This window comes from Apodemus sylvaticus, chromosome 9 (genome assembly GCF_947179515.1).
Source record: "Apodemus sylvaticus chromosome 9, mApoSyl1.1, whole genome shotgun sequence".
Taxonomy (NCBI): domain Eukaryota; kingdom Metazoa; phylum Chordata; class Mammalia; order Rodentia; family Muridae; genus Apodemus; species Apodemus sylvaticus.
In genome coordinates this window covers 109,306,690-109,330,063 of record NC_067480.1, presented here as the reverse complement: position 1 = coordinate 109,330,063, position 23,374 = coordinate 109,306,690, and the positions used below count along the sequence as shown (strand labels likewise).

At 46.9% G+C, this 23,374-nt stretch overlaps 1 protein-coding gene across 1 annotated transcript in view; it reads left to right on the top strand.

Moving 5' to 3' along the window:
- Nucleotides 1-22,285, top strand: part of Creg2 (cellular repressor of E1A stimulated genes 2) — a 37,752-nt gene extending 15,467 nt beyond the window's left edge. Inside the window, exons 3-4 of the mRNA XM_052192908.1 lie at nucleotides 20,600-20,713; nucleotides 22,138-22,285. Of these exons, the coding sequence (XP_052048868.1) occupies nucleotides 20,600-20,713; nucleotides 22,138-22,285 (262 nt within the window). The remainder of the gene's footprint in view (nucleotides 1-20,599; nucleotides 20,714-22,137) is intronic.
- The last annotated feature ends 1,089 nt before the right edge of the window (nucleotides 22,286-23,374 follow it).

Sequence of the window (23,374 nt, the reverse complement as noted above, 5' to 3'; positions counted from 1 at the left end):
GCCCTGACCCCATCGGTGTTGCTTCTGGAACCATCTCACTGGACCACAGCGTAAACTGAGCTGAGACCAGCCATTACTGTGTGTGCTCACAGTTGCCCATTTCTGGTCCAAACAGTCTCTGAAGGGTCTCTAAGGAGCAGCCAGGGAACTCTTGATTCACAGTTATCGTTTAGTGAAGTAGGTGGAGGGCTTCTGATTTGTAAGTGATTGATCTGAGTGCTACATCTGCCAATATCTGCCTTGCTTTAAGCGCCTCCATGTGTCTGGTTCTCCATTTCCTTTCCCCTAAAATAGGAATCACTTGACTGCGAGGCTGCTGCGGATGTGAGCCTTCTCGGTGTGCAGTTAGCTCAGTGCTAACAAACCGTGGTGGTTGTCATTAGCTGCTTCCGCGCTGCAGGATTGGGGAGAGCGAAGCAGTGAGGAATGAGTTCCCAGAGTCCCGATTACATAACTTCTAAGCATCACACGACCTGTGTGACGTATGAGGTTTTCTAAGCACTCGACATACAAGAGGCTCACCACAGAGATGCTGTGGGTTTTCACAAATGAGGACACCGAGGTACCTCAAGCATGAGGAACTTGCAGAGGGATCCACATAGCAAACTGTCATGGCGCCGGGGTTCAGCTCCAAATGGCCTGACTCTTCTGTCTACCTGTCACCCCTGCCTGCAGCTTCTTCATATAGCTTGTCTTGATTTCTTTTCAGGTTGCTGTGATAAAATACCCTGACAAAGGCAGCTAGAGAGAGGAGGGTTTGTTTGTCTCTTAATTCCAGGGTATGCTCCTTCACTGTGGGGAGGTCAAGTCTCAGGAACTCGGAGATGCTGCATGACCTCGGCACTCAATGGTGGGGAATAGTGGATTAGCGCATGCGTGCCAGTGCTTGGCTCCTCCTCTTTTCCTTTCATTTCAATGGTTGGCTCCTCTAGTGCTGTCACCCACATTGAGGATGGGTATTGTCATCTCAGTTAACTCAACTAAGAAAATCCCCCAAAGGCACGCTCATCTTTCAGGTAATTCTAGGTCTAACAAGTCAACACCACTCATAATCACAAGCTGCAGGCTGGAAACAGTGGTCAGAGGGGGTGGTGGTAACAATCTACCTGCATTTCAAAGCCAACAGACTTAGCTTCCACAGTGTGCCGTACACTGAGTCGGGTTGTTTGAATATTATTTTCATCCCATGACTTACGCTGAAGTAATTCATGCGGCTTACTGTAGACACACCCATGGTGATTCATGTTGGCAGGCTACCCCAACGTTGGCCTGGAGATGGATGGTCCTCTCTCATTCTACAACTCTCTCTACTTTATCCTCCCGCCCCCAACAACTCCCTGCGTGTGCCGATGGCTTCCAAACTTTTATTCCCAACCAATATATCTCATCTGAACCCTAGTCCCAGATGCATCCTGTTCCTGGACACCTCAATGACACCTTGAACTCAGTCTCCTCTGAGAACCCCAGAGCCTCATTCTGGGTATTCTCACACACACACACACACACACACACACTCACACACACACACACACACACACACACACACACCCATGTGATGCTCTAAGCTGCTTTTTCTTATATTAGGCAGCAGGATAGCCCTCTGCACCTGTAAACTGCTCATGGCGTCTCCAAACCAAGTCCCCATGGGCACTCGTACCTTTTTACATGTTCCAGACTGGTCCCCCTGGATTCCCCACTGACCCCTTTTTAATGCTTTCTGGATCTAAAGTGTGAGGATAGCTTCCGAATGCCCATCTCATCATTCTTCCATACTGCTCAAATGGGCTCAGCGCTCTCTCATTCAGGATACATGTAAAACTCCTGGGCTGGAGAGACGACTCAGCGGTCAAGAATACACGCTAGTATTGCTCTTCCAGAAGGACAAGAGTTCAGTTCCCAGCACCTACATCAGGAGACTGGGAATCAGAAGCCTCTGGTCTCCAAGGGCACCTGCACTCAGTTGCACACAATTATATACATGCACACAACATTTAAAATAATAAAAATAAACCCTTTAAAGATATAAAACTCTTTAATATGCCCGTCAAGGCCTAGGTGATCCGCTCCTCCACCTATGTAGTCTGACATCATTCTCCCTCTGCCTTTTCTTGGTCTCAGTGACAGTGTCTTGCCCTTTCAGTTGCTGTAACAGAGACCATCGACAGAGTAGCTTATATAACACAACAGAAATACACTATGGACCAGTGGTTTATACATAAGTATTTACCATGGACTGAATTATCTTGTAAATAACAGGTTTTTGTTTTTCACGGCTCTGGAGTCTAAGAAGCCCAAGGCCCAAGTGTATTTAGCCGCTTCCTGGTTCACAGTTGGCAACTTCTCTCTGTATCCAGGCAGAGGTCTCTGTGTCTCGGTCATGGCAGGAGACACTTCTGTCTTTTAAAGATTCAATTATTTATTATATGTATGTACACTGTGGCTGTATTCAGACTCTCCAGAAGAGGGCGTCAGATGTTTGTGAGTCACCATGTAGTGCTGGGATTTGAACTCAGGAACTTCAGAGGAACAGTCAGTGCTCTTAACCACTGAGCCATCTCTCCAGCCCCTGACACTTCTGTCTTACTGCCCTTCCTGTCCCCACTTGATCTAACTGGAACAAGTTTCCCAGGATTCAACTGTCCTTGATGCCCAGAAAGCAAGCAGGATCTATTAGTCGTGCAGCAAGCTAGCCAGCCTTCCCTGCTGGGCTGCAGGCTTCAGGGGAGAGCTTCGTCCTCCTGCTTCTCAGTACCCCACTAGTGCACAGAGCCTTTAGCATAAAGTGGGAAATGGTGATTACTGGTGGAATGTATGGAATATTTGAGGTGGGTATTGAGAAAATGGTGGATTCTGCTGTTAACACAAACTTTGGTGCTTAAATGTTGATTAGATTCCAATCTAGAGTGCAGAAGCCTAGAATGAGTGTATTAGTTAGGATTTCCATTGCTGTGAAGAGACACCATGACCAAGGCAACTCTTACAAAGGACAACATTTAATTGGGGCTGGCTGACCGGCTCAGAGGTTCAGCCCATTATTATCAAGGTAGCATCCAGACAGGCCTGGTGCAGGAGGAGCTGAGAGGTCTGCATCCTTGTCCAAAGGAAGCCAGGAGCCGACTGGCTCCCGTATGGTTAGGAGGAAGGTTTCAAAGCCCACCCCCACAGTGAACAACAAGGCCACACCCACTCCAACAGGGCCACACCCACTCCAAGGCCACACCCACTCCAGGGCCACCCTCTGGGCCACGCATACTTAAACCATCACAATGAGTCTTACAAGGCTAAAAGGAAGGAGGCCATAGTTTGCTCCCTTCTGAAGGCTCACAGAGAGTAGTTACAGTCCTTGGCGCAGATCCCCGGCCTTCCATCATGGCGGCTTGCTACAGCCATCCCGATCCGGCTGCCCACTTTACACTCTGCCTCTGCGAAGACTCTTCTGATTACATTTATCTAAATGGGCTAATACGTGGTCATCATCCCCTTTCAAGGTGTATAACCTAATCTGTGCAATAAGACAGCACGCAGTCTGGAGATCGGGACCTGAACGTCTCTAGGGGAGCTGTTCTTTTAACCTAGCTCGGGCGAGTGTGTTGGTTTAAATGCGCTCGCCAATGAGGACAGAGACATGACCATTCATTCTAATGTATGCAGCGCCTCCCTTCCACACTTCCGGGGTGTCACGATTGTGCCTACTTATAGTCTAAGCATTTTAAAATATACACGTTGGACTGTGGAAGTGGCCCAGCAGCTGGTGTGTTTGCCACATAAGCCAGAGGAACAGTTGAATCCCCAGAACTCACAGCTGATAGTCATGGTAGCTTACCTGCATTTCCAGCTTCAGAAGGAGGAAAGAGCTGGCTGGTGGGCTGTTCTCATCGTGAGCTCTGAGATCAGCAGACAGTCCCTGCCTCAAACAGAATAAAGGTGGAGAGGGAATCAAGGAAGATTCCTGACATCATAACCCCAGGGCATCTGCACACATGTGCACATGAACACACATGCAGGAACAAGAGTGCATACACGGACACACATATCTCTTTTTTCTTTCCTTCTTTCCTTCTTTCTTTCTTTCTTTCTTTCTTTCTTTCTTTCTTTCTTTCTTTGTTGTTGTTGTTGTTGTTGTTGTTGTTGTTGCTGCTGTTGTTTTTTTGTTTTTTGAGACAGGGTTTCTCTGTGTAGCCCTGACTGTCCTGAAACTCACTCTGTAGACCAGGTTGGCTCGAACTCAGAAATCCGCCTGCCTCTGCCTCCCAAGGGCTGGGATTAAAGGTGTGCACCACCACCGCCTGGCCACACATAACTCTTTGGACACAGGGAAATAAAAGAATGAGAACTCAGATCCACCTCAGTGGCCAGAACAGACTTTTATTGGTCTGAGAGGGGAGCCTCCTACCTCTATGGAACAGGATCTGAGGGTGCAGGGCAGTACACAGTGCAGAGTCTGAGAGTAATTTCTATAAAGTGGAAAGTGGGGAGGTCATGGCTCCAGCCGCCTAGAGACTGTGCCCGCAGTGACTAAATCAAGCTGCCTGCTTTTGCAACCTCCAGGCTTCTGGGTATGTGGGGGGCTTACTTGCTCAGAAGGAATTCCATGAGCCCAACTCCCTAGAACCATGGGTTCTGTTTAAAGCCCTGCTTCTGAGGAAAAATTTTCCTTCACACATAGAAAAACATATAGAAGTTAAATGGGTCTCACACACACAGTGTTCAGTTGGTGAAGGTAAATCTTGCCATCCCAAGGCTGTCTGGATGAGAGAGATGTGACGATTCGGTGGCAGGCAGCCACAGAGGGAAGCCTGGAGAAGCCGCATTAGGATAGTGACTGGCCCCTCCTGGGGAGAGTGGTTTTACCTCCCTCCCCACATAAGTGGTTCTTCCTCCATCTTTTCTTGCCCCACTGTGTGGCTGACCAGTGTCTGTTAAATCGCAAGACTTGACAGAGATTGAGAGAAGTCATTAGCCCCGGTGAATACAGAAATGTAAGGGAGCTGCTTTCTTTGGATGCTTTTGCCAAGTTTCTAAGCCACTTGATTTCACTCCGAGAAACTCAGAATTCAGATAGAGGCTTTGTTGCTGTTGTTTTGTTTTCCGCTAAAGAAATCAGTAAAAATTTTAAACAACTTGTTATGGGTTCTTTGTGACTCTCACATGGTGCATCCCAATGCCGCTCATCGCTGCCTCCCCTGAACCTGCTCTCCACCCTTACAACCTCCCCCTTCAACCACCACAACAAAAATCGCATTGTGGAAGACGTAGTGTGTCACAGTGTGTCCCACAGTATACCTTCTTTGCTTGCAAATATTCACTGCAATGACTTCTTGGTCTGGTAGGAGGCTTCTGGTTTTTACTACTGGATCCTCACTGGGACTCCTGTTGGATATCTTTTTGTCCTGGAGATGCTGCAGCTCTGGATCTATAGGACAAGTCCCTTCCTGCACACCAACAGTTCACCCATGGAGTAGATGTTGGGGCGAGCCAATTCAAAGCTCTGCATTGTAGGACATAAGGCAATTGCTGGTCTCTGCCCATTAAATGCAGGTAGAGCCCTTCCCTACCATCTGTGACACCAAAGACAGGCTACAGATTTTCAGTTACCTTCTATGGAGAATTCTCTACCATTGACAACCCTTGTACAGGAATTCTGATTTTACCAGTGTCAGAATTGCGCTGTCCAGTCTATGGAAATACCCGGGGATTTGACAAAACAAAATCTCTTTTATTATATTTTAAAGAATCCAAACAGGGCTGTTTTGGTCGTGAGCTCATAGCATCTGTGGTTATTAGCATAAGACCAGCAAGATCAAGCCAGTGAATACTCAAGAAAGGGGGGGAGCTCACAAGGCCCCACCCCTGAGGAGCTTTGGCAGCTGGGAGCCAGGGAGGGAGGGAGGGAGGCGTGAGGGTTTTCTTCAGTGTTATGACCCATGGTCGATCGCCCATGCTCCAGTGGATGGAAGATGCATTACTCTAGTGTACGTATGGGAAGGGCTACCTGGGTAATTATAAAAGAAGAGAACATGAAGCTGGGAAGAGGGAAGAGACTTGTAGGAGGGAAGTGGAAGTACTTATGATCTAAATACATTGTATTCACATCTGAGATTACCAAAGAAAAGAATCCAAGTGATATGGAACAAATACTTTAATACACTTTGTATCATGTATTTATGTATTTCAATCTTTCCTATAGCATTATCACTTCATTTTTCTTTTTTTCTAACCTCTGGACATAGCATTCTGGGAAGGGCTTGGTATGTATTTATTAAAATAACTGCATCCTTCCTGAAGCCTGGGACTTGGGGATGCAGCAGGATCCTGAATCCAGCAAAGGAGAGGAGCAGATGCTAGAGCAGTGTTTGAGATATGCCCCGACGAAAGGGCGAGCGACACTTTCTCCTGTCCCGTTCATAAGAGCAGCTGCTAGACTGACAGCTACGCATAGGGTCTGCAGAGTATACAGTGTCCACCCTCCAAGCTGGCACTGCATTTGCTGGCCATTTCAGAAGTAGAAGCTGCCAGAAACCACCAAGCACTCCGCGCCAAAGCCTACATGAAGCACTGGTGTTCTGCTGCTGCTGCTGCTGCAGGCTATCACGGCTCAGTGCCGTGACCTGCCCGGGTTTTTGTATCCTAAGGCAGGAGTCAGAAAGCAACAGCGGCTCTCACTGGACCAACATCGAGGTGTTGTCAGGGCTCCGCTTCCTTCTGAGGGCTCTAGAAAGGCCACTCTCCTGACTTTCCTGGCTTCTACAGCTTGTGTCCTCTGCCATACTTGAAGCCAGGAATGGCACTGAGTCTTTCTCACATTCTCTCCTTCACTGCATCCTTTAACCTCCTTCTCCTACTTTAAAATTGTAGTCAACTGTGGTGGCCCAGTTCTTTAATCTCAGCACTCAAGAAGCTGAGGCAGGAGGATTGAAAGTTCAAGGCCAGCCTCAGTTAGGTAGTGAGACTCTATATCAATACACCAATATTAAAAAGAGAAAGGGAGGAACAAAAGAATCTGATAATTATCTACGATCTAACCAGACAGCCCAGGAATAATCTCCCCATTCAAAGCCAACTGATTACTAACCTTAATTCTCTTTTGCCACCTATGGCAGTATATTCACACACTCCAGACATGTGAATGTGGACACCGTTGAGGGCTCGCTAGCCAGTCTATCAGAGAGGAAAAAATGGAGCCAAGATAAGCTGGGCTTCCTATTATACGAATGGAATGTTCTGTACTTACATTATATATATATATACATATATGTATGTATGTATGTAATTCTGAATGACCACCACCAATAGAGAAGAAAAAATCCTTATTTAAATATTCTGTTTTACTGGAGCTGTTAGCTGTATGTGGGATATGCTCTTCTAGCTGGGCTGCCTGTCTGGCCTCAGTGGGAGCCTTGAAGAGACTTGAAGTGCCCTGCTGGGGGTGAGGGATAACCCCACCCGCTCAGAGGAGAAGAGGGCACTGAGGAAGGATTATGGGAGGGGGTGACCAGGAGGGGACAGCCAGTGGGATGTAAAGTTAATAAGTAAAATATTAAATTAAATTACAAATATATTGTTTTATTATTCCGTGATAACCTACTTAAGAGGGCTAATTCCATGGCTTCATTTGAAAGAGATTTTGTCAGAGAAATTGGCTTTAATTGTGAAGAGATAAAGCTGATGACATTCTTGTGTAGACAAATTCTGATTACTTGTAATGTGCGGAGAGTTGTTTCTCATTTGCGGTTGTATTTATTTTCTCCCGTGTGTCTCCGGGTTGGTTCATTTGTTTGTTTTAACATCGTGCTGAGTAGATTCCATTTTTCTTGCAATTGTGTTCTGTGATTCCTTTATCTTAGCCCACGAGAAAAATTCTCAACTCAGCAACTAGCCTTTTGCTATGTGGGAAACACCGCGGATGATAACACTTTCAGATGGGACTCGATGTTCTCCCCTGCAGCGAGGTGTCTGAATACGCATGCGCAGTCACTATTACCCTCTCTTGTCAGGACTCACGGGGTGTGTGATAAAGAAAAGCTTCTGGGCAGGTAGAGGCAAGTCCCTTAAGTCTAAGCTAAGCATGTACGTGGCTCGACAGAGGCATCTTTCTCAAGACTTTGGCATAACGTGATGGATGAGTCTGAGTGTGGGAGAGTCAGACAGACAGACAGCTGTTTTATACCTGCCGTCAGTGTTAGGAGGAGCTGTCAGGGTCTGCATGATCCGGTACATCAGAGTACAAAGGCTCCACTGGCTCTATGACTTAATAGAAAGATTCACAGGACTCAAAAGCTCACGGGTCGCTGTGTTGAAAAGGCACCGGGTGAGACGAGCAATGGCTTGGGGAGTGTATCCTGAAGTCCAAGGGAAAGCGGACATAAGCTTCCAAGGGCTTCCTGCCATGGCGCTGAATGGGCCAAACCTGATTCTCCAAGCAATGGTGCCTAGCACTGTGTGCAGAGTATGGCCGAGTGTATTAGGCAGGGTTTTCAGAGTCACAGAACATATAGGCAGTCTCTATATAGTTAGGGAATTTGTTGATGACTTACAGTCTGTAGTCCAACTCCCCAACAATGGTCAGCAGCAGTTGTGGATGGAAGTCCAAGGATCTAGCAGTTGCTCAGTCCCATGAGGCATGCAGGCAAAGAAGAGAGAGTGAGTCTTCTTTCTTCCAATGTCCTTAAACTCAGAGATCTTCAGAAGAGCAGTTGGTGCTCTAAACCTCTGAGCCACCACCCAACCCTCCATATTAGGATCATAGGTGAACCTTCCAATTCTGGATTGAAGTTCATTCCAGATATAGTCAACTTGACAACCAGGAAGAGCCATTACACCAAGTAAGCTTCCAGACCTGGGTAGTCTGGGTTCAGTATACTCTGATCCTGTGCACACCATAGTGGCTGCATTTGATCTCAGCTCCTGAGACTTTGTCAATCCCTAGGGGGCCAGATGGTGTGTTGTGGTCAAGGTCTCAGACATAGGATGCCAGTCAGCGCTCCCGAGAACTTGGAGACTGCCATCCAGGAACTCTCTGAGGGCCAGTCCTCCTGAGGATGACCTTCCTTAGATTCTGCTGGGTTTGAACAACCCAAACCTTCCAAGTTACTCCTCTGCCGACAGCACGTTGCCTCTCTGGTCCTCATAAGATGGACACTGTGAAAACTAATCAACCTCTAAATTACAAAATATATTCCTGGCAAATACTATACCTGAATAAACAACTAAGTTAGGCGATTTGGACCAATCTGCGTATCCCACAAGATCCAGTCACACAGTCTCACTTAAATGGGGCCTGGTTTTCACTGCGGTACTGGCAGACACTACCATATCTGTTGTCGTTTCCCTGGTGATAAACATCACCAGACATCATGATTGATCATATTAAAGGTTGTTAAAATATAAAAAGTATTTTTCCCATACTCCCCAGGGTTTCCAGGAAGAGTATCTGCAACAAACACAGCCAGTCTCTATCAAACCTTAGTCTTTAGAAACACTTTCTCAAGGTTTGTGTAGACTGACACCTGCTTGCACCGTGTTATTCATCGTCCCTTAATTTAACTCCTGCACAGCAGCCTGCACCTGCCAAACACACATCTAGGCCCTGCCTGGGGCAAGGGATCAAAAATTCCATCTTGGATCTGGAGAGATGGCTTAGCAGTTGGAAGCACTGACTGACTGCTCCTCCAGAGGACATGGGCTCTGACTGCTTGACCGGGATGCTCACTGTGTGCACTGCCAACTAAGGATGGTCCTCCGGGTCCTCCGGTGGCTCTCTGGAAGCCACCTTGGCTGTGCCCACCCTAGTATTGATATTATTTTGATTGAGTTTTCTATTTCTAATTTTTGTCTGCTTTCTTATTCTCTCTGTAAGGGTGGCAGCAGAACTCAAAGCTCTGTGCACCTGTGTACTCACCCCTGTCTCTGTGCACCTGTGTACTTACCCCTGCCCTTGTGCACCTGTGTACTCACCCCTGTCTCTGTGCACCTGTGTACTCACCCCTGCCTCTGTGCACCTGTGTACTTACCCCTGTCTCTGTGCACCTGTGTACTCACCCCTGCCTCTGTGCACCTGTGTACTCACCCCTGTCTCTGTGCACCTGTGTACTCACCCCCTGCCTCTGTGCACCTGTGTACTCACCCCTGTCTCTGTGCACCTGTGTACGCACACCTGTCTCTGTTCACCTGTGTACTCCCCTGCCTCTGTGCACCTGTGTACTTACACCTGTCTCTGTTCACCTGTGTGCTCCCCCGTCTCTGTGCACCTGTGTACTTACCCCTGTCTCTGTGTACCTGTGTACTCACCCTGTCTCTGTGCACCTGTGTACCTACCCCTGTCTCTGTGCACCTGTGTATTCACCCCTGCTTCTGTGCACCTGTGTACCTACCCCTGTCTCTGCACCTGTGTACTCACCCCTGTCTCTGTGCACCTGTGTACTCACCCCTGTCTCTGTGCACCTGTGTACTCACCCCTGCCTCTGTGCACCTATGTACTTACACCTATCTCTGTGCACCTGTGTATTCCCCCTGTCTCTGTGCACCTGTGTACTCCCCCTGTCTCTGTGCACCTATGTACTTACACCTGTCTCTGCACCTGTGTACTTACCCCTGTCTCTGTGCACCTCTGTACTCCCCCTGTCTCTGTGCACCTGTGTACTCAACCCTGTCTCTGTGCACCTGTGTACTCAACCCTGTCTCTGTGCACCTGTGTACTCCCCCTGTCTCTGTGCACCTGTGTACTCCCTCTGTCTCTGTGCACCTGTGTACTTACCCCTGTCTCAGTGCATCTGTGTACTTACCCCTGTCTCTGTGCACCTGTGTACTCCCTCTGTCTCTGTGCACCTGTGTACTCCCCCTGTCTCTGTGCACCTGTGTACTCCCCCTGTCTCTGTGCACCTGTGTACTCCCCCTGTCTCTGTGCACCTGTGTACTCCCCCTGTCTCTGTGCACCTGTGTACTCACCCCTGCCTCTGTGCACCTATGTACTTACACCTATCTCTGTGCACCTGTGTACTCCCCCTGTCTCTGTGCACCTGTGTACTCCCCCTGTCTCTGTGCACCTGTGTACTCCCCCTGTCTCAGTGCACCTGTGTACTCACCCCCTGTCTCAGTACACCTGTCTATTCACCCTGTCTCTGTGCACCTGTGTACTCCCCTGTCTCTGTGCACCTGTGTATTCACCCTGTCTCTGTGCACCTGTGTACTCCCCTGTCTCTATGCACCTGTGTATTCACCCTGTCTCTGTGCACCTGTGTACTCACCCCTGTCTCTGTGCACCTATGTACTCACCCCTGCCTCTGTGCACCTGTGTACCTACCCCTGTCTCTGCACCTGTGTACTCACCCCTGCCTCTGTGCACCTGTGTACTCACCCCTACCTCTGTGCACCTGTGTACTCACCCCTGTCTCTGTGCACCTATGTACTTACACCTATCTCTGGGCACCTGTGTACTCCCTCTGTCTCTGTGCACCTGTGTACACCCCTGTCTCTGCACCTGTGTACTCACCCCTGCCTCTGTGCACCTGTGTACCTACCCCTGTCTCTGTGCACCTGTGTACTCACCCCTGCCTCTGTGCACCTGTGTACCTAACCCTGTCTCTGTGCACCTGTGTACTCACCCCTGCCTCTGTGCACCTGTACCTACCCCTGTCTCTGTACCTGTGTACTCACCCCTGTCTCTGTGCACCTGTGTTCTCACCTCTTCTGCTTTGGGCATGGACAGGATATAAGCCTCCTGTCTGCTCAATCAAACAAAATAACAGTGTTGGGATGCGATCCAGTGCTTGTTAGACATTATATAAGACTCAGTCTTGGCTTACTGGAGTTAGACCTTCTAATAGCCAAATGGTTGGCTATGTAATGTGAACTTCTGCCAGTGTGTTGGCATTCTGTTCTGCACATTTAAATAGGTAAACCCAGTTAGAATTGATTTATCGTCAATGTGATTCATACTGCATCTGTGTGCCTGAGCATGGAGCCCGAGGACAACCTGGGTGTGGTTCCTTGGGTGCCATGTGTCTGTCCCATTATCTTACACAGTGATCACCAACTTAAAACCAGCTAGACTGTTAGGAGAATAGAAATTACATATCAAAATAGTTCTCACAGATGCAGAATTCCAAAATAGGGTGTGTGCAAGCTGTGCCCACAACTCTTAGCTGGATCTGCAGAGCTGTGAGTGGCGGAAGAAAGTCTATTCATGTAGCTAACCACACCAGTAGGAACCATAAGACTTCAGAAATCATATTGTTGTGACGTCATATCTCTGGGTATTGTGTGTCTTCATTTACTTAGTTTAGTAGTCATGCCCTGAAAGGATGGATTTCTTTTGAGACAGGGTCTCCCTGTGTAACCCTGGATAGTCTAAACCTTCCTGTGTAGAACAGGCTGGCCTTAAACTCACAAGATCAGCTTGCCTCTGAACTCCTGGTGCTGAGACTTAAGTCCTGTGCTACCACCACAGCCCAAAGTTTAGATCTTTAAAGATTTAGTTGTGAGCCAGGTGTTGTGACAAATAGCTTTAATCCCAGCACTCAGGAGGTAGAGGCAGGCGAATCTTTGTTATGAGAAAAGTTTACACGGTGTGTGTGTGTGTGTGTGTGTGTGTGTGTGTGTGTGTGTGTAAGGGTACTTACTGTATGTGTGGTTGTAATGTGTATCCATGCATGCTCATGCAGAGGCCAGAGGAGAACAAGGTTGTCTTCCTAAATTACTCTCCACCTTCTTTTGAGAGACAGGGTCCCTTAGTGAAGTTGAATTTCAGTTAGGCTGACTGGCCATTAAGCTCCAAGCATCCACCTGTGTCTGCCCTCCAGCGTCAGAGTTCCAGGCACGCGTGAAACCCATACCCAGCTTTTACATGGATGCTGGATCTGAACTCAGGTCTTTTTGCTTGTATAGCAAGCCCCCAAATCCACTGAACCATCTCCTCAGTGCCAAAATTGATATTTTAAGAAATCTATTCTGTCTGTATGACTTATTCATCTGTCTTATTTAAGAAATCCTACTTATGGGACAGGAGAGAGGGCTCAGCAGTTAAGAGCACTGACTGTTCTTCCAGAGGTTTGGGGCTGTGCTGGGGTCCAGCCTCGACAAGAGTCAGGGGTCGTCAAGGATTAGGGATTCCTGGTAGGCAAATGAGAAAACACACACTTCAGATACAATGGCAGGCTGGTGTATTGCGTGTGAGCCCTTGAACGAGGGAGACAGGGTGCTCAACCTAGACATGACTCAGCTCCAGTCCCTTATTGAAATCATACAAGGAAATTGGGTTACAAAATTCTTGGGGGGGGGGTGGTAAATGCTTCTCAATTTTCCTGTGCCAACATTTTCTTGTGACACAGTAATACAGATTTAGAACACACAAAAAAGGAAACTATACAATCTCAGACATTAAAATTTTAGAGCAAGCACAATTTTTTGAATCTCACAACCACCAATCTCCAGTAAGGTTCGGGGCAGCAGTATTGCGGATACAAAGTCAGTATCTTTCAGACATATGTGAGACAATATGGTTTCATAAAAGGGCAAACATGAGGTCATACGGCTGACCCTTCAGTCTATAATTTTTGGACCCTATCTGCCTGTCTACAAAAACATCCTCACCTAACCTGTATGGAGAATTCCTAGTGGGCTGTCACCATTGTCCCTGGAACCCATTGCTGACTTTCTGGGAAATATTTGTATGTTATTCCATCCTCAGTTTTATAATAAAAATATCGTATTTTTATTATACAGAATTGAGAGGAGGAACAACTGTAGACTTGCTCATCTCTGCCCGCAATTCTAGGTTCCTTTCATTTCCACCTAGAGTGAGTGACTGTAACACACATTTCTCTTGAATTCATGAACAGCCTTCACTTTACTATCATTGGTAACATCTAATTTCTGGATTCCAAGCGGGCTCCAACTAGATCTTGCCAGGTCACTAAACACCAGTTTAATCCAAGGAAAGAAGAAAGAAAAGGAATAGTAAATAGAGAAAGAAAATAGTAAGTACTAAGAATAATTGCAGAAATGACATCACAAGGTGCTTGCACCAAAGAAGCAGGCCTTGGGGCCTCTCAGTACTCATACTGGGGTCCGCAAGAGGCCATAGCCTCGTGCTTTGAAACATGGTACCCCCAGGAGGTTTTTCTTCCTTGTCATCAGGGGTCCCAGGCATCTTGAGCTTAATGTGGGGTGTCTCTAACAGGGCTCAATTCCCAGCACCCACATGGCACCTCACAACTGTATATAACTCCAGATTTATAGCTACAAACATGATATAGTTTCCATATTTCATCTCAAATGCAGTAGACTTTTGCTTTAGGTAGTATACCTTATGCCTCTATGGATGTGGCACATGTCAATAATACATTTGCTGGCCTATGGCTTAAGTGGGAAATAGGAGGTGAGATATCCAGGAGGCATGAAAGCATCTGGGGGAGAGCCAGGCACAGGAGATTTGCCCAGGAACGGTGTAGCTAGACAGAATCATGGTACCTGAGCTCAAGTCATGTAGCAGAATGTAGATTAGAACAAATGGGCTTATTTTAAGTTATGATCTAGTCAGAGAAGACCCTAAATATATGGACAAGGTATTTGTAAATATATTTTGAGTCTGAGTCTTATTTCTGAGAGCATGGGGCTGAGTGGTAGAACCAACCCTGACTTCTACAGCTTCGCACATTTAAATCATTGATTCTGTATAGAATTGATATGTGCACAGAACGACATAAAGACTTGGGGTGCGGGTTCCAGAAAGGATCTCACTATGTAACTCTGGCTGTCCTGAAACTCACTCTGTGGACCAGTCTGACCTAAAACCCACAGAGATCCACCCTCCTCTGCCTCCTGAGTGCCGGAATCAAAGGCGTGTGCTGCTAGGCCTGGCTCATAATAATATATCTTTAAAGCTTTTCCTAGACAGCCAGCCATTTCAGCACTGATTATTGGATAATAAACATTACCGGCTAGTTTCTGTCTCAAATACCAGGCATCCTATGTGAAGGGTGTGTTTCTGAGCCTTGTCTCTCCCTTCTATCAATCCCCGAGGACTGCTTTAATGTATGTGACTTCTGTAGGAGTGCTTCTGATACTATGGTCCTGTTCCCCACCTGGTTCTTGATCTGTCAGTAGAGAAGCCACGGACCAATTGCTGGGAGGAAGGAATAGGTGGGACTTCCACTTTCCTGAGGGCAGGAGACAGACAAAAGGAGAGGTGACAGAGAGAGTTCACCATGCTTCTGAGGCAGACATGGTGACCATCCATGTAAGATCTGGGCAAAGCAGCATTCCTACAGGCTGGGGATAGGGGTGTTTGTTTAACTGGGACTAGATGTAACTGAGCAACTAAGGCTGAGGGCAGGTGGAGATGTGGAGCTAAGGGCACGCTTCTCCAGGCAAGAGATAACTAGCACCCAGCAATTGTGCCAAAAGGCAAATTGAAATTGAGCAACATGTGTGTCTGTGTTTTTCAATCTGTGGATTCAAGGGAATCTGGGTGGGAGCTGGTAGCACTGCCCATTCCTGGAGTCGTAGGCAGGGTAGCAAAGCTATACATGCTACAGACTTCAGCTGAGGGTCACCATGTGGCAGAAAAAGGCCTCTAACCTGTCACCCTTCTTTGTAATGACGCTGACTGTTGGGCTTCTGCTATTCCACATGAGGTCTACACCCATCACACAGTCTGACTGGCACATGCTATGTGCATGGTCTAAAATTAGGCAGTGGTGGTAGCTGCCCAAGCATATGAATACACAGACAAACCTCCAGGACTGTGTTGTGTACAGGGTGATGTAAAGGACTATTTTGTTTAAAGGGGTGCCTTGCACATATTATGGTTTGAGTGAAGTGTCCTCCACCTTGGTAAAGACTTGGTCCCCGGAACATAGCACCACTTTAGAATGAGATAGAAAGTTCAGGAGGGGGTACCAGTGAAAGCAAGAGGATCACTAGGAACATGCCCTGGACAGACAGACCCTGTTGCTACCTTCTCCCAGCCCTCTCTGTGTCTTGTCCATCTTAAGGTGAGCTTGCCCCTTCAGATGTTCCGTGATAGTCAACCTCCCTTTGGGCCCACAGTAATGGACTTAGCAGACGGAGGGCTGTAACTCTGACGCCATGACACAAAGTAAATTTCCTCCCTTAAATTGTTTTGCTCAGTGGGAAAAAAACATGGTTAAAAACCTGATATGTGGTTTAGAACACTTTGGAACTGGTTTGCTGGATGAATCTGGAAGTTTGGAAATGCGCTCTAGAGAGGCCAGAGAACACTGTGAGGTAAGAGGCTAGTTCTGGTTGATGAGAGAATACGTTTGACATCCGGTGGGAGCAAGCTCTCCATTAGGAACTAAGAGCAGTCTGTGTGGGGTCCATTGTAACAAGCATCTGGTCTGCATTTTATCCCTTCCCTGAGACTTTGTGGGTGGCTTTTCAGATTTCAAGCTGTGCAGTGGGTTATTTTGGTATACTGACTGGTTTTTTGTATCAACTTGACACAAACTAGAGTCATCAGAGAAGAAGGGGCCTCAGTTGAGGAAATGCCTCCATTGAGATCCAACTGTAAGGAATTCTCTCAATTAGTGATCAGTGGAGGAGGACCCATCCCATGGTAGGTGGAGCCATCCCGGGGCTGGTGGTCCTGGGCTCTAGAAGGAAGTAGGCTGAGCAAGCCAAGGAGCAGCGCCCTCCATGGTCTCTGCATCGGCTCCTGCCTCCAGGTTCCTGCCCTACTTGAGTTCCTGTCCTGACTTCCTCTAGTGATGGACCATGATCTGGAAGTATAAACTAAATTAAGCCTTTCTTCCCCAATTTGCTTTTTGATCCTGGCTTTTTTGCCTGAGTAATAGAATACCTAAGTAAGACACTGGGTGTTTTGTTTTGTTTTGTTTTTTAATAATTCTGGGTTTTTTGTAATGAGATTTGAGAACAAAAAGAGAGAGATCAGGAAGATTTGAAAAACTTGTTAGACAGAAGAGAAGTGGTTTTCAAGTTTGAGGTAAGGAAGACAGCATCAAAGAACAGATAAACACCAATTTAACAAAAAAGGAATTTCATACTTTGTATCAGAACACTGGCAAAGATGTCCTGAGGGCATCAGAATTGGCCAGATTGTGTCCATTTCGGGCCTAAAGATGTAAAGGAATAAACCTGTTTGAAAGATGTGGCTTGGAGAAGAGGGCTCTGGAACTTTCTGTTCACGAAAGGCCTTCAAGGAAACTGTCTTCCCAGAATTCATTTTACTCTGCTCAGCTATATAGGCATTCAGAGACATGGTCTAGACACTGCTAGATCTGAGAGCAGACCTGGTGTTGTCGGTGTGCATCCTAATTTTGTATATGTGCAGAATGCATAGGTGATGTAGCCATGGAAACACACATCCAGATTTTCAAGAAAAGTTTAAAAGGCCCCAAAATGTGTAATGGGGCTGGAGCCATGTTCAGGCAGTCCTAGAGAGGGCAATGAATAAAGCCTTGAGGGCGAACCCTAAGCTTCAGTAGACACCCTGGATGTCAGAGCCCAGCGAGTGGCTCTTCTGCTAAGGAAAGCTACAGGTAGCACACAGAGCCAACCCGAGAGAGGAGCCTCGAGGGCTGCAAGCGGCAAAGCCATGGGACGGAGCTCACTGCACACCGCCCCGCAGTGGGCGTGGACCCGAGGCCTCTCCCTCTAGGGCTGGGTCTTGCTCTCCCCCTCACTCTCGCTTCCTGGTCCGCAACTCTTCCTTTTTGAACCAGGAATGTTTAAGTTGTGTCATTGTGTGTTGTAAGTGTACAACTTGTCTTTTGAATTTACAGAGGCTTACAGCTAGGTTTGCCTTGAGTCTCAGAAGAAACTTTGGACTTGAACTTTTAAGCCTTCTAGAACTTTTCAGACATTGAGGGGAATATTGGAGATAGACTAAATGTACATTGATATTAAGAGTGGACCATGAGGGCTGGGGAGATGGCTCAGTGGTTAAGAGCACTGACTGCTCTTCCAGAGGTCCTGAGTTCAATTCCCAGAAACCACATGGAGGCTCACAACCATCTGTAACAGGGACTTAATACCCTGTTCTGATGTGTCTGAAGACAGCTATAGTGTAGTTATATAAGTAAAATGAATAAATCCTTTTTTTGAAAAAAGAATTGACCAGGACTGGAGAGTTGGCTCAGTGGTTAAGAGCACTAGCTGCTCTTCCAAAGGTCATGAGTTCAATTCCCAGCAACCACATGGTGGCTCACAACCATCCATAATGAAAACTGATGCCCTCTTCTGGTGTGTATAAAGACAGCTACAGTGTACTTACATATAATTATAAATAAATCTTTGGGCTGGAGTGAGCAGAGGTCCTGAGTTCAATTCCCAGCAAACACATCGTGGCTCACAACCATCTGTTCAGGTACAGTGTACTCATATACATAAAATAAAATAATAAATCTTAAAAAAATGGTAAACCACTTAACCCAACAGAAAAATATACCGGAAAAGAAACTCAAATGGTCAATAAACATGTTATATGTTTGACTTCACATACAACCAAAGAGCTATAGCTAAAACACTACTGAAATGTTCAATTGTGAAAACTTTTTTCTGTTAATATCAGACATCAGAGAGAATAAATAGCCACAAATTCCTTCTTGCTCAGAATATGAATTGCAAAAGAGTTTTGCAAAGCCAAAGAGACCATGCCAACCAATGACCATCCTGGGATCTATGCCCAGGGCGTCATATGCAGCAATGATTACCACAGAATCATTTACAGCCAAGTTAGAATGAAAACGGGAAAACCAAAGTAGAAGAAGTAGATAAATTTCATAAACGTTTTTACTATAGACCTCTATAGGCAACACACAGGTAGTTGGAGTAGAACCACCTGCTGTCAGCACAAACAAATCTTCAGTGTAAATCAGTGGAAAACATCAAGTCACAGGGTTATAATTTGATATATGCACACCATGTTAAGTCCACAGAAAGCAAGATGTTACTTGCTGGTGCCTAAAAATAAGAAAATACAAAACCATGTCTAGATGTGAAACACTAAAGGTGACTCCAGGAAGAAAATGACAGTTAGAAAAAAAACGTGGAGGGCGGCATTGCTCTTTCTTCCTCTAAAAAAAAAATGAGGAGTTGGGAAGGAGGAAAGAGGGAGGAGGGGGGAGGAAAAGGAGAAGAGGAAGAGGCAGAAGAGGAGGAAGAGGAAGAGAAGAGGAGGAGGAAGAGGAGGAGGAGGAAGAGGAGAAAGAGGAGGAGGAAGAGGAGGAAAAAAGAGGAAGAGGAGAAGAAAAAGACAAGGAGGGAGGGAGGGAGAGAGGAAAAGGGCAAAGATTATGAAACTTTAAGATCTGACAAGGTCATAAGATGGGCATTATTAAAATGAGTCAAAATGACCACAGACCAAGGGAGGGAGAGAGAAGTGAAAGACAGACGGGCGGACACACAGACAGACGGACACACACATGATGGGGGAAGGGATGAATGGATCTTTCCTGAGCCTTAGAGATTTGCTGACTAGACAGACATGCAGACACACTGTCTGGAACTGAATCTGCCTGGAGGAACACTTTTTTTCTAGATCCTACCAAAGCCTTTCAAGGCTTGAGAAATACCAGAGTGACCAGTTTTCCCTCCTAACCTGAACATTCCAACGAACTGACAAAGCCAGCACCACCCTGATAGCTTCCAAGGGCTGAGCTGGGAGTAGCCCAAGGGCTCTCAGGACTCGCAGTCTCTCAGGCTCTCTCTGGTTTTTAGCTCTATTTTACACATAAATAAAACTTGGTTTGCTTTCCATTAACCCTGTGATTTCGTGGTTTTGGTATGTCAGGGTGTTTTGTTGTTGGTTTTTTTTTTTTTTTTCCCTAAGACCAGGGTCTCTTTGTGTAGCCCTGGCTGTCCTAGGACTTGTTCTGTAGACCAGGCTGGTCTCGAAGCCAAAGATCTGCTTGCCTCTGCCTCTTGAGCGCTGGGATTAAAGTTGCTCATCACAGCCCAGACTTCAGGATTATCTTTTCCTGACCAAGTCATTAACACATAGACAGGCCAAACTACCACAGTAACAATAGCAAATTGCTGTTCCCGCAGCATGTAGACCCTGGCCTGTCTTCTTAATTCTTCTTCTTCTTCCTCTTCCTCCTCCTCCTCTTCCTCCTCCTTCTCTTCCTCCTCCTCCTTTTCCAACTCCTCCTCCGACTCCTCCTCTTCTTCTTCTTCTTCTTCTTCTTCTTCTTCTTCTTCTTCTTCTTCTTCTTCTTCTTCTTCTTCTTCTTCTAGATCTTACTTATTGTTATATCTAAGTACACTGTAGCTGTCTTCAGACACACCAGAATAGGGTGTCAGATTTCATTACCAACGGTTGTGAGCCACTGTGTGGTTGCTGGGATTTGAACTCAGGACCTCTGGAAGAGCAGTCAGTGCTCTTAACTGCTGAGCCATCTCTCCAGCCCATCTGCTGTCTTCTGACTACCCTGCTGGCATCCAGCATATGCACAAAGCCTGCATGGCCTATGATAAAATATTTTACAGTGGTCACAGACAATATAAAAATCTGAGGTGGCATAACCAGCAATGTGACTGCTTTAAATGTTTGGTGAAATCCTTGGTAATCCAGGCTCTTATGTTGCCTTCATGTATGAACAATGTTCTTCCCATGCAGAAAAAACATCGTTGACCCAGAAGACCCCCGCTGTGCCCGGTTAACGCTCACCGGCCGGATGGTCACGGTGCTGCCAGGGGAGGTAGAGTTCGCCAGGCAAGCCATGTTTTCAAGGTATGTGGATGCTTTAAAATTGGTTTCCCCGAAACCAGCTGGTATTGGTACGTGCCTATAGCTCCAGCATTTGGAAGGCTGGGCAGAAAGATTCAGAGTCTGAAGCCATCCTGAGCTACAGTGAATCCCTGCAAGGTTAACCTAAGCTACGTAATAAGACTTATCATACCAAAAAAAAAAAATGGTTTGTCCCAAAATAGAGAAGAATAAATGGATATCAGAGACAGTAGAGGAATGCTACTTCCTGGCTTGCTGCTCCTTGTTGTGGGAAATATTAAAAAATATGCACTGCATTTCCCCTCACCCCACCCCCAGCCCCACCCCCACACAATGCCCAGCTACTCTCAGGCCCAGAGGTCTTACCCATGGAGACTCTCTGACTCAGAGCTCCAAAATCTCTCCACCCAGCTCACTAAGTTCCCACTGGCAGGTCACTACCACGCCAGCCCCATACTTCAAATTCCCCATGGCCTTTGTGGTGCACATTTGGCAAGCCCACACTTTGCTGCCGATATGTGAAGGAAAATGCAACACAAACTTAGTTCAGATTTACAATGGTAAATTAATCTCCAGGAGCAACAACTAAAATCCTAATCTGTAAGCCTTATTAAATCTAAATTCCCAATGGCACCATTGAAATTGGCTATCTTGTCCTCACACAATCCCAAACCAAAAGGACCCTCTCTCCCTCTTGCTTCCTCTCTTCCACTCTCCAACCCAGAAGTCCCTCCTACTCACCCAGTGATTGGCTCCTTTGTTCATTAGGGGACGGTTCACCAGAAGTCACCGGAGTACTTGACTCAGTCCTCCTTTGAGCAGCTCCTTCCAAGAGAGTGGAATTAGCATCAAAATTAGCAACCCCAGGGTTATCTACAACACTTCCTGGCTTGCTCAGTTTGCTTTTTCAAACACCCCAGGACCAGCCTATGCAGCACACAAGCAGAGCTCTCTGTCTATGCTTCCTGCAGGAATGAAAATCTCCCCACAAGGAGATGCATTTTACAGGTTCGCCATTCTGTTACCTTTGCTACAGACACACTCATGGTTTCCCACTAGCAACCACCAGCATCCATTGAGCACTGGCTGGAACTGAGTGTTATTTTGGTGTGCATTTCCTGTTTGCTCCCCGTACAGCCCTATGATGAGCATTGTAACCTTATACATGGGTAAAAAGATAGCCACAGGTGCAGCATTAGCATCCGAACTCATTAGCAGGGTCCAGAGCTGAGCTCTTAGCTGCTCTGTATAGAGTCTACAGCTTCCTGCCTTCCTAGGACTCCCCCAGCCCTGAAACCCCCACCCCCAGTTCATCAGCTTCTACCTCTTGCTGGGTTGAAGAACTCTCAGCCCAAATCAGGCCTACAGGTGGGAGTGGCTGAGGTGCAGAATTGCAGGTTCACTGTGCTATCTCTTTGCTCCTGCAGGCATCCAGGGATGAGGAAGTGGCCCCGCCAGTATGAGTGGTTCTTCATGAAGATGTGGGTAGAACACATCTGGCTTCAGAAATGGTATGGAGGTGTAGTGGACATCCCGAGGGAGGAATACTTCAAAGCAGCTCCAAGAAAGGCCTGATAGTAACACTAAAGTCCTGGGGCTTGCATTAAAACAAAGACCTTTGAAGTGAAGAAGCCAGACAGTCTCTGACTGCCCTCTCTTTGTTTGAAGGGTGCCCAGATGCCCTGTCATCCTACAACAGAATGAGAAAGGATGAACAGGGAGCCTTGGGCAAGAATCGAGAGTCATCAGAGGTCCTTTGCTGACCCATCATCCTCGCAAGCACTTCACATAGAACCGTTTCTGTTCACACCATACTCAATTTGCAGACACACCCATTTGCAAATTGTGGTTGTCAAAATGAAAGTGGCAGTTGCTATTCTGTCCTTTAAAAAACAAAATACAAACAGCACCCGTAGGTAGCATGCTATTGCCTTGTATCGTGAGAACACTGTGTTACTTAACCATCCACAACTCTGCTTTGGATGGAAGCTGACTGCATAAAAAGCATTGGGCGTGCACCACACACCATGGCTGCAGGTTGGGGCATGGTGGGAGGGTTTTTTGTCAGAAGGTTATTCACTATGTCACTGAATTGCAGATGTCTTTTGTAGACCCTAGAACTTCCAGGTCACATGGGGAGCCTTTCCCCCACTGTCGAGTAAGCAAGTTGAGTAAGCACATGCAGTTTTATGCATGGGCTGCTCTGTGTGAACAGACACTACAGCAGAACATTGGTGAGATGAGGTAGCTTTGCCATTGAGCTTTCCGGATCCCCGCTGTTAATATTTCTGGTGGGAAGTTCGCCTCTACCATTCGGGAAGTGTGGTATCGAAGTATGACAAGGACAGGAGAGCGTACCGTCAATAAAAGCAGTGTGCAGAGAAGGAGCCTGAGAGAGCTCACCGCCTAGCCTCAGGCCAGACCCTCAACAGAACCACCTGCACAGTCGGATGCACGCATGTCCTGGTGTCTCTTTCAGACCAGGAGACTGAGGCTTAGAGGAGCCAGTCAGCATCCCAAGCTCAGGCTTCTGCGTTCACAGAGTGGGTGAGGTGACCCCTCTGAGTCTTCCAATTTTAAAAACGAGTTACAGGAGTGCACAGAGGGTCATCAGTCATGGCTGTGATTTTAAAGGACAGTGACTAACTGTCCGCTGGCAGTGCC